Source organism: Oncorhynchus nerka, linkage group LG15 (assembly GCF_034236695.1).
Source record: "Oncorhynchus nerka isolate Pitt River linkage group LG15, Oner_Uvic_2.0, whole genome shotgun sequence".
In the NCBI taxonomy this organism is placed as follows: domain Eukaryota; kingdom Metazoa; phylum Chordata; class Actinopteri; order Salmoniformes; family Salmonidae; genus Oncorhynchus; species Oncorhynchus nerka.
The window spans coordinates 47240478-47251231 of record NC_088410.1 but is presented as its reverse complement, the minus strand read 5'-3'; the positions used below and the strand labels follow the sequence as shown (position 1 = coordinate 47251231).

General features: G+C 41.4%; 1 protein-coding gene across 2 annotated transcripts in view; it reads left to right on the top strand.

The window, feature by feature from the left end:
* The first annotated feature begins 276 nt into the window (after nucleotides 1–276).
* LOC115142811 (myotubularin-related protein 14-like) overlaps nucleotides 277–10754 on the top strand; it is a 46444-nt gene continuing 35966 nt past the window's right edge. For both annotated transcript variants that reach the window (XM_029682567.2, XM_029682566.2), the window contains exons 1-2: nucleotides 277–1159; nucleotides 10394–10542. In XM_029682567.2, coding sequence (XP_029538427.1) covers nucleotides 1019–1159; nucleotides 10394–10542 — 290 coding nt within the window. In that variant the 5' untranslated portion in view covers nucleotides 277–1018. The remainder of the gene's footprint in view (nucleotides 1160–10393; nucleotides 10543–10754) is intronic.

Genomic DNA, 10754 nt, shown 5'->3' with positions numbered 1-10754 from the left:
TTGTTTTTAGAAATATATATTTACCCCCCAAAATATATGGGGGATTGGAAATGATGCAGACAATTACATTGATGGATGAAACAATCTATCTGCAATATTAATGCTGATTACCCCCTAAAACGGAGACGTGGCTGAGTCAAATAGGAATCCTGACTTAATGAACTTAAAATATCACACTTTATTGCAAATCTGTGGTTTATGTAAGAAAGTCCCACTTTAATTGACAATTGGTTGTTAATTGAGTGCCTTTACGTCATTGTCAGGGGGCGATGGTGGTCACGTGCTGGTTTCAATTTCCTGTTTACCACTTGTTCCTTGAGACAGTTCATTTCAACACTTGCACATTCGTGTGATTTTGATCGAGAACAACAAATACGCATTTGAATCCCTGCAGCTACGGAATTAATCGTTTTGGAAACGTTCATATTTTTCTGTCATCTTTGCCTTGCGGAAATTAAGACGTGACATTGAGGAAACGCGTGACTAGGCCAGGAGTCCTTGAGATTTCCTGAGTCAGGCCCCCGGACTACATGATTGAAGCTCGTAACGTTAGTATTACTCTGTCAACACCAAACATACGCGTGATGAGGGCAAGGACTACAAACAAGTCAGCTGGGTGATCGTCTGCATTCAATTTTAAAGGCTAACTTTTGGTAATGTGGTGGTTTTAACTTGGAGCGTGGATACGTTCTAAAATGAGTTAAATTAACTAGATAAAGTTAGCTAACGTTAGACAACCAAATCATCCACCTCCGGCTAAGTTAGCCACGTTACCTACAGCCTTCTTGCCTGGACAGTTTTGCCTGGAAGATTTAGTTAAGACGCCCTTGTTTGTAGAGGGTTCCAAACCGGCGGTGCCCTGCATTCAGGAAAAATACCCGGCTCCGGCCCCTTCAAGCGGGCAGTCAGAAATAAACTGGCTGGGAAGGGATGGCCTGGTGGCTCTTCCCGTTCCCAATGTGCTGCGGTGTTTGAGGGCGGACGAGTTCGGATAGAGCCCAAGGTGGGTCGCGGAACGATGATGGCTGCATCCCCGTCTGTGTCTGGGAGCCTAACGGCCTCCGGACAAACGTTATCCGGGAGAAAGAGCGAGGAAATAGCGGATTTGATAGATTTGTTTTCGAAGACACAGTACAGAGCGAAAGAAGCCTCCCAACGGGTAAGTTAGCGGTCCTCAACATGCATATTTTTGTATTATCATAATTTCTGCATGTCATATAATAGCCCAGCTTTAGCCATGTATTTTCCCAGAGATGGTCTACCATTAACTCTCGATCACGACTCTCCGTTCATATTGCATTACATAAGTCACTCGACGAAGGCGTCTTCTGTAGTGTTTTTTTTGTTAAGATCCCTGACTCTCGGTCTAAATTAACATATATTTCATTTCTGCGTGAAATAATTTTAACAATACAAAATATTAAATTGATGCACACCTGGATAGGGTTAGTTTCGGTGTACCCACACAGCCATGCAGTGCCTTAAAGTATTCATACCTCTTGACTTACTCCATATTTTGTTACAGCCTTAATTCACGATTGATTTAAATATTTTTTTCTCACCCATCTACACACGATATCCCATAATGACAAAGTGGAAACATGTTTTTAGAAAACTTTACAAATGTATTAAAATTAAATACAGAAATATCTCATTTACATATACCACCCTATCCCTGAGTCAATACATGTTCGAATCAGCTTTGGCAGCAGTGAGTCTTTCTGAGTAAGTCTCGAAGGCCTTTCCACACCTGGATTGTGCAACATTTACCCCAAATTCTTCCAGCTCTGTCAAATTGGTTGTTGAGCATTATTAGGCAATCATTTTCAAGTCTTGCCATCGGTTTTCAGGCAGATTTAAGTCAAAACTGTAGCTATTCCCTGTCTTTTTGGTAAGCAACTTCCATGTATATGTGTTTTAGGTAATTGTCCTGCAGGAAGCTAAATTCCCAGTGTCCCGGTGGAAAGCAGACAGAACCAGGTTTTCCTATAGCATTTTTCCTGTGCTTAGCTCCATTCCTTTTCTTTTCTTATTCTAAAAAAATCTCCCCAGTTATTACTGATTTTCAAGCATACCCATAACATGATGCAGCCACCACTATGCTTGAAAATATGGAGTGATAATCAGTAATACGTTTGGAGCAAATCCAATTCAACACAACATTTTGTATTCAGGATAGTGAATTGCTTTGCCACATTTCTTACAGTATTACTTTAGTGCCTTGTTGCAAACAGGATCCATGTTTTGCAATATTTTCTTTCTTTCTGTTCAGCCTTCCTTTTCACTCAGTCAATTAGGTTAGTATTGTGGTGTAACTACAGTGTTGATCCATCTTCAGTTTTCTCCCATCACAGCCATTAAACTCTTATTTGTTTTAGTCATCATTGGCCTCATGGTGAAATTCCAGAGCGGTTTCCTTCCTCTCCATCAATTGAGTTAGGAAGGACGCCTGTATCTGCGTAGTGACTGAATTGATACACCATCCAAAGTGGAATTAATAATAACTTCACCATGCTCAAAGGGATATTCACTGTCTGCTTTTCAAAAACATTTGACCCATTTAGTAATAGGTGCCCTTCTTTGCAAGGCATTGGAAAACCTCCCTGGTCTTTGTGGTTGAACTTGTGTTTGAAATTCACTGCTTGACTGAGGGACCTTACAATTATATGTATGTGTGGGGTACAGATATGAGGTAGTCCTTCAAAAATCATGTTAAACTCCCCATCAAACAGTGCACACAGAGTGATTCCATTAGTGCTGTCCCCGACCAAAAACAAATATTGGTTGACTGAAAGTTGTCTGTTTGTCTGATTGGTTGAAATTTTAAATGTGTTTTTCCATATCTATGCATTGAGCTTGTCTGATGCTTGAAGTGCACTGTTTGAAATAGGAACGGTTTAATTTAATTTATAATAACGTCTTCGTATCTTAATATGATTGTCATGTGGTTAATTAATTTTCTAAATGAAAATGATACAAACCTAAAAAGTAACTTCTATTGCCATTGCCGACGATGTAAAAATAGCATATAAAGCCTGCAAATAAAAACATTGTAGCCTGCAGTTAGAGAATACCCTGATAAAAGTTAATATCCTATCACATTGGTTATGCATGGCCTGTCTGCAATGAAATTGAAACATTAGATCAACAATTTGTCTGACCCAAAGTGCATACTAGGATACTTGCAACATTGTATAAAATATACTAGGTCCTCAGTTTCCCATGCCAGTGAGCTCTGGACAGACACCGCTGTAGGCTTTTTATGTAAAGCATAAGAAGTAATCAGGTAGGCATATTTTTATGACGTTTCTAATGGATCATAGCATGACATTTTTCCCTTTCACGCTGAGCGGTTATCGAAAGTGAGAGAGCTGAAAAATATATTTCAAATGCACTGAGGAACTATTTTCATTATCAATGGATGTAAAACCAGACTTTGTTTGCTTGCTGTTTGAGGTGAAGAAAACATTACTTTGAGAAACTCCACAGCTCATCAGTGGTGGTCCGTCAAGCCAATCAGAAATACACTCAGAGCCCCAAATGGGCAAATTTGTGACCCACCGCCTTGATTCGGGCTTATGAAATGGTGTTGTTTTAAAATTTTTACGTTGGATCAAGGTAGACTCAGCGCTACAAAATCGTATATCATAAACTTCAGCTCATGTTCTGAAAGAGCTGCAAAATCTGGACCCCTACAAATCAACTGGGCCTGACAATCTGGACCCTCTCTTTCTAAAATTATCTGCCACAATTGTTGCAACCCTTATTAGCCTGTTCAACTTCTCTTTCGTATCGTCTGAGATCTTCACAGATTGGATAGCTGTCGTGGTCATCGTCCTTTTCAAAGGGGCTGACACTCTAGACCCAAACTGTTATAGACGGATATACATCCTGCCCTGCCTTTCTAAAATCTTTGAAAGACAAGTTAACAAACAGATCACCGACCCCTTCGAATCCCACCTTCTTCACTATGCAATCTGGTTTCTGAGCTGGTCATGGGTGCACCTCAGCCACGCTCAAGGTCCTAAACGATATCATAACCGCCATCAATAAAAGACAGTACTGTGCAGCCATCTTCATTGACCTGGCCAAGGCTTTCGACTGTCAATCACAGCATTCTTATCGGCAGACTCAATAGCCTTGGCTTCTCAAATGACTGCGTCGCCTGGTTCACCGATTACTTCTCAGATAGAGTTCAGTGTGTCAAATCGGAGGGCCTGTTGTCCGGACCTCTGGCAGTCTCTATGGGTGTGCCACAGGGTTCAATTCTTGGGCCGTCTCTTTTCTCTGTATACAGTTGAAGTCGGAAGTTTACATACACTTAGGTTGGAGTCATTAACTAGTTTTTCAACCACTCCACAAATTTCTTGTTAACAAACTAGTTTTGGCAAGTTGGTTAGGACATCTACTTTGTGCAAGACACAAGTAATTTTTCTGACAATTGTTTAGACAGATTATTTCACTTATCACTCACCATCACAATTCCAGTGAAGTTAGAAGTTTACATACACTGAGTTGACTGCCTTTAAACAGCTTGAAAAAATTCCTGAATTGTCATGGCTTTAGAAGCTTCTGATAGGCTAGTTGACATCATTTGAGTCAATTGGAGGTGTGTCTGTGGATGTATTTCAAGGCCTACCTTCAACCTCTGTGCCTCTTTGCTTGACATCATGGATGATTTCTTTTGATTTTCCCAAGACCTCAGAAATGTTGTAGATCTCCAAGTCTGGTTCATCCTTGGGAGCAATTTCCAAACACCTGACGGTACCACGTTCATCTGTACTAACAGTACGCTATTATAAACACCATGGGACCATGCAGCCGTCACATAGCTTAGGAAGGAGACTCATTCTGTCTCCTAGAGATGAACGTGCCTGGGTGCAAAAATTGCAAATCAATCCCAGGACAACAGCAAATGACCTTGTAAAGATGCTGGAGGAAGCAGGTACAAAAGTGTCTATATCCACAGTAAAACAAGTTCTATATCGACATAACCTGAAAGGCCGCTCAGCAAGGAAGAAGCCACTGCTGCAAAACCGCCATTTAAAAAAAGCTAGACTATGGTTTGCAACTGCACATTGGGACAAAGAAGGTCGTTTTTGGAGAAATGTCCTCTGATCTGATGAAACAAAAATAGAACGGTTGGCCATAATGACCATCGTTATGTTTGGAGGAAATAGGGGGAGGCTTGCAAGCCGAAGAACACCATCCCAACCGTGAAGCACAGGGATGGCAGCATCATGTTGTGGGGGTGCTTTGCTGCAGCAGGGACTGTGCACTTCACAAAATAGATGGCATCATGAGGGAGGAATGTTATGTGGCTATATTAAAGCAACATCTCAAGACATCAGTCAGGAAGTTAAAGCTTGGTCGCAATTGGGTCTTCCAAATTGACAATGACCCCAAGCATACTTTCAAAGTTGTGGTAAAATGGCTTAAGGACAACAAAGTCAAGGTATTGGAGTGGCCATCACAAAGCCCTGACCTCAATCCCATAGACAATTTGTGGGCAGAACTGAAAAAGTGTGTGCGAGCAAGGAGGCCTACAAACCTGACACAGCTACACCAGCTCTGTCAGGAGGAATGGGCAAAAATTCACCCAACTTATTGTGGGAAGCTTGTGGAAGGCTACCCGACATGTTTAACCCAGGTTAAACCATTTAAAGGCAATGCTACCAAATAATAATTGGGTCTATGGTAACTTCTGACCCACTGGGAATATAATGAAGGAAATAAAAGCTGTAATAAATCATTCTCTCTACTATTATTCTGACATTTCACATTCATAAAATAAAGTGGTGATCCTAACTGACCTAAGACAGGGAATTTGTGCTAGGATTAAATGTCAGGAATTGTGAAAAGCTGAGTTTAAATGTATTTGGCTAAGGTGTATGTAAACTTCCTACTTCAACTGTATATCAATGATGTCGCTCTTGCTGCTGGTCATTGTCTGATCCACCTCTACGCAGACACCATTCTGTATACATCTGGCCTTTCTTTGGACACTGCTAACAAACCTCAACGAGCTTCGACACCATACACTCCTTCGGTGGCCTCCAACTGCGTTTAAATGCAAGTAAACGCAGTTGTAATTATTTCACCTCAATTGCCTTACCTCCCTACTCTTCTACATTTGCACACACTGTACATAGATTTTCTATTGTTATTGACTGTGCGTTTGTTTGTTACTCTTGTTTTTGTCGCACTGCTTTACTTTATCTTGGCCAGGTCGCAGTTGTAAATGAGAACTTCTTCTCAACTGGCATATCTGGTTAAATAAAGGTGAAATTAAAAAAGTTGAGGAACAATGGGAAAAGTTATTTTCCTTTGACAGTTGATTAACTTGTATCCCCACTTGAGATTGTCTCTTGAATGTTTTGGTTCACCTAATGGAGAGCTTGTTCACACCCTCTTAAGCCCCACCCATATCTTTACATTAAGGATAAATTCCAGGTAAAAATACACTAGTTCTTGGCATTACATTTTATTGGTCACATACAAGTGTTTAGCAGATGTTATTGCTGGTGTAGCAAAATGCTTGTGTTTCTAGCTCCGACACTGCAATAATATCTAACAAGTAATATTTTACATCATATACACACGTCTAAGTAAAGGAATGGAATTAAGAATATATACATTTATGGACGAGCAATGTCAGAGCGGCATAGACTAAGATACAGTGTATACATACGAGATGATTAATGTAAAATATGTAAACATTATTAAAGTGGCCTGTGATTTCAAAGTCTATGTATTTAGGCAGCAGCCTCTAATGTGGGTGCTGTTGGTGTCCTGGAGGGCAGGTAGTTTGTCCCCGGTGATGCGTTGGGCAGACTGCACTACCCTCTGGAGAGCCCTGTGGTTGTGGGCAGTGCAATTTCCATTGCAGGCAGTGATACAGCCTAACACAATGCTCTCAATTGTGCATCTGTAAAACTTTGAGGGTTTTAGGTGCCAAGCCAAATTTATTCAGCCTCCTGAGGTTGAGGAGATGCTGTTTCCCCTTCACCACACTGTCTGTGTGGGTGGACTATTTCAGTTTGTCAGTAATGTGTACACCGAGGAACTTGAATATTTCAACCTTCTCAACTGCGGTCCCGTCTGTGGATAGGGAGGTGCTCCCTCTGTTTCCTGAAGTCCACGATCATCTTTTTTTGTTTAGTTGAAGTTGAGTGAGAGGTTATTGTCCTGGCACCACACTGAGCCCTCACCACCTCCCTGTAGGCTGCATCGTCATTGTTGGTTATCAAGCCTACTACTGTTGTCGTCTGTAAACTTGATAATTAGGTTGGAGGCGTGCTTGGCCACGCAGTCATGGTGAACAGGGAGTACAGGAGTTGGCTGAGCACGCACCCTTGTGGGGCTCCGGAGTTGAGGATCAGTGGAGTGATTGTTTCCTAATTTCACCACCTGGGGGCGGCCCGTCAGGAAGTCCAGGACCCAGTTGCACAAGGCGGGGTTCAGTACTTATAGTACTTATAGGACTATTTCTCTCTACCATTTGCATTTCATATACCTTTGACTATTGGATGTTCTTATAGGCACTTTAGTATTGCCAGTGGAACCGTATAGCTTCCATCCCTCCTCGCCCCTACCTGGGCTCGAACCAGGAACACATCGACAACAGCCACCCTCGAAGCAGCGTTAACCATCGCTCCACAAAAGCCGCAACCCTTGCAGAGCAAGGGGAACAACTACTCCTTTTTTTAAACGCTATTAGCACGTACCCCGCTAACTAGCTAGCCATTTCATATCGGTTACACCAGCCATTAGGCTGAGAGGCTTGAAGTCATAAACAGCTGTGCTTGTGAAGAGCTGAGGGCAAAACCCACGAAAGTGCTGTTTGAATGAATGCTTACGAGCCTACTGCTGCCTACCATCACTCAGTCAGACGAGCCTTTGGTCATTAATAGGTCATTAATAGTTTCCGGATTCGACCATATCATTTCGAAAACAACATTTATTATTTCAGTGAAATACGGAACTGTTCAGTATTTTATCTAATGGGTGGCATCCCTAAGTCTAAATATTCTTGTTACATTGTACAACCTTCAATGTTATGTCATAATTCCATAAGATTCTGGCAAATTAGTTCGCAATGAGCCAGGCTGCCCAAACTGTTGCATATACCCTATCTCTGCGTGCAATGAACGCAAGAGAAGTGACACAATTTCACCTGGTTAATATTGCCTGCTAACCTGGATTTATTTTTAGCTAAATATGCAGGTTTAAAAATATATACTTCTGTGTATTGATTTTAAGAAAGGCATTGGTGTTTATGGTTAGGTACAGTCATGCAACGATTGTGCTTTTTTTTCGCAAATGCGCTTTTGTTAAATCATCACCCAGTTGATTATATGCAATGCAGGACACGCTAGATAAACTAGTAATATCATCAACCATGTGTAGTTATAACTAGTGATTATGATTGATTATATAAGATACGTTTAATGCTAGCTAGCAACTTACCTTGGCTTCTACTGCATTCGCGTAGCAGGCAGGCTCCTTGTGGAGTGCAATGAGAGGCAGGTGGTTAGAGCGTTGGACTAGTTAACCGTAAGGTTGCAAGATTGAATCCCAGAGCTGACAAGGTAAAAATCTGTCGTTCTGCCCCTGAACAAGGCAGTTAAGCCACCGTTCCTAGGCCGTCATTGAAAATAAGAATGACTGACTTGCCTAGTTAAATAAAGGTGTAAAAAAAAATCTGAGATTGTTACAATCCCCGATTTCTCTCTGGAAAGAAACCCTCGCCCTGAGCTCGTCAACTTTATTATCTATAGACTGAACATTAGCGACTAATATACTCGGAAGCGGTGGGTGGTGTGCGTGCCTCAGTCTGACTATAAGACCACTCCGAATACCTCTCCTCTGCCGGCGGTGTTTTGGGTCGCCCTCTGGAATAATTTGATTTGCCTTAGGGGGTGTGAACAAAGGATCTGTTTCAGGGAAGTCATATTCCTGAAAATTAGGAAAATACCTCCAGAAAATCACATTGTAGGATTTTTAATGAATTTATTTGCAAATTATGGTGGCTTCGTCCTTTCACGTTATGTCGATTATATAACTCGTTTTACTGTGGATATAGACACTTTTGTACCTGTTTCCTCCAGCATCTTCACAATGTCATTTGCTGTTCTGGGATTGATTTGCACTTTTCACACAAGTACGTTCATCTCTAGGAGACGGAACACGTCTCCTTCCTGAGCTGTATGACTGCTGCGTGGTCTCATGGGTGGTCTATTGTTTGTACAGATGAACGTGGTACCTTCTGGCTTTTGGCAATTGCTCCCATGGATGAACCAGACTTGTGGAGGTCTGCTTTTTTTCCCCTTCTGATTTTGGTGATATATGTAATGGGAAATTAGTAGACTAACAAACACACAAACAACTCACACACTTAATTTATGAAACAATGAATGTGCACATATTGGGGTGAGAGAGTATATTCTGGAGAGAGACTTGCATTGTGCATCTTAGCCACACTCTCCTTCTTGGACTGTGCCATCCCCGCGGCCTCCACATTGGCTTAGTCTCTGCCTCCGCAATGGATTAGTTCGATGAGATGGCGCAAATAAACGGGCGTCTCTGCTTGACTAAAACAATATCTTGGTCGACAAACAGCCTATCGACCATACAATCTACCAGTTCACTAATTGGTGGTAGCCCTTGAGGCTATGATGTGACTTGTTAAGCACATTTTTACTCCTGAACTTATTTAGGCTTGAAATAACAAAGGGTTGAATACTAATTGCATCTTTTCATTTTTTATGAAAAAAAATAAAAAAAATTACAATAATTCCACCTTGACAGTATTGTGTGTAGGCCATTGACAGCTCTCAATTGAATCCATTTAAATTCAGGCTGTAACATAACCTCGTGGAAAAAATCAAAGGGTGTGAATACTTTTCTGAAGGCATTGTACGTCCATGTTACACCGCTTGTTTCCCGGGATAACATTCCATGAGAGAAACAATTGTGTTTTTAATTTGAAGCTAGACCTATACATTGTTGTTTTACAAAGTCTCCTTTGACAACACAGACACAGGCTACACAACGAAGTAATGGGTCTGGGATAATGATAAAACAGTAATCTTATCGGTTCATATTCTTAAGTGGGATTTTATGTCATTAGTTGAAATGACCAAACAAGCAGTGGGAAATCTTAAAAATGTCACTTGCATACAATATGTATGCATTTATTTATTAATGTCACCGCACTCTTGACAGAAACCATGGGGGATGGAAATAAAATGTTGGACTTGGGGAAAAAAAACATACATTGACCTTGTTTGTGTCCACATGATTAAGATGCACATCATTTTTTTCCTTTCCCAGGGGGAATTTTTGACTAACAGACTAACAATAACTACTTTGATATATTTGTGCCTTACAGGTCGAGACGATAGAGAAGCGTTGCTTGGAACTCTTCGGCCGAGACTACAAGTACAGCGTCATCCACAACACCAACGGCGAGGTGTGTGGCCACTACCCACAGCAGATAGTCTTCCTGGAGTATGAAAGCACCGAGCTCCATAAAGACAGGTATTTAGCCTACTACCTACGTTACCTTAGCCTCGGTGATGACCTTGTTGTGTCAGAAAATATTAGGCCTGCTAGATGTCCAATCCGTGCCGCTTCCGTACTTGTTTCCTCAACTCCTCTCAAAGGTCATTGGAGGAGGTGGTCCAAGGGAGGGACCTTGATCCTCTTTTCCAATGCGCTTTCAAAGCAATGGAGGAAACAAGCAAGGATTT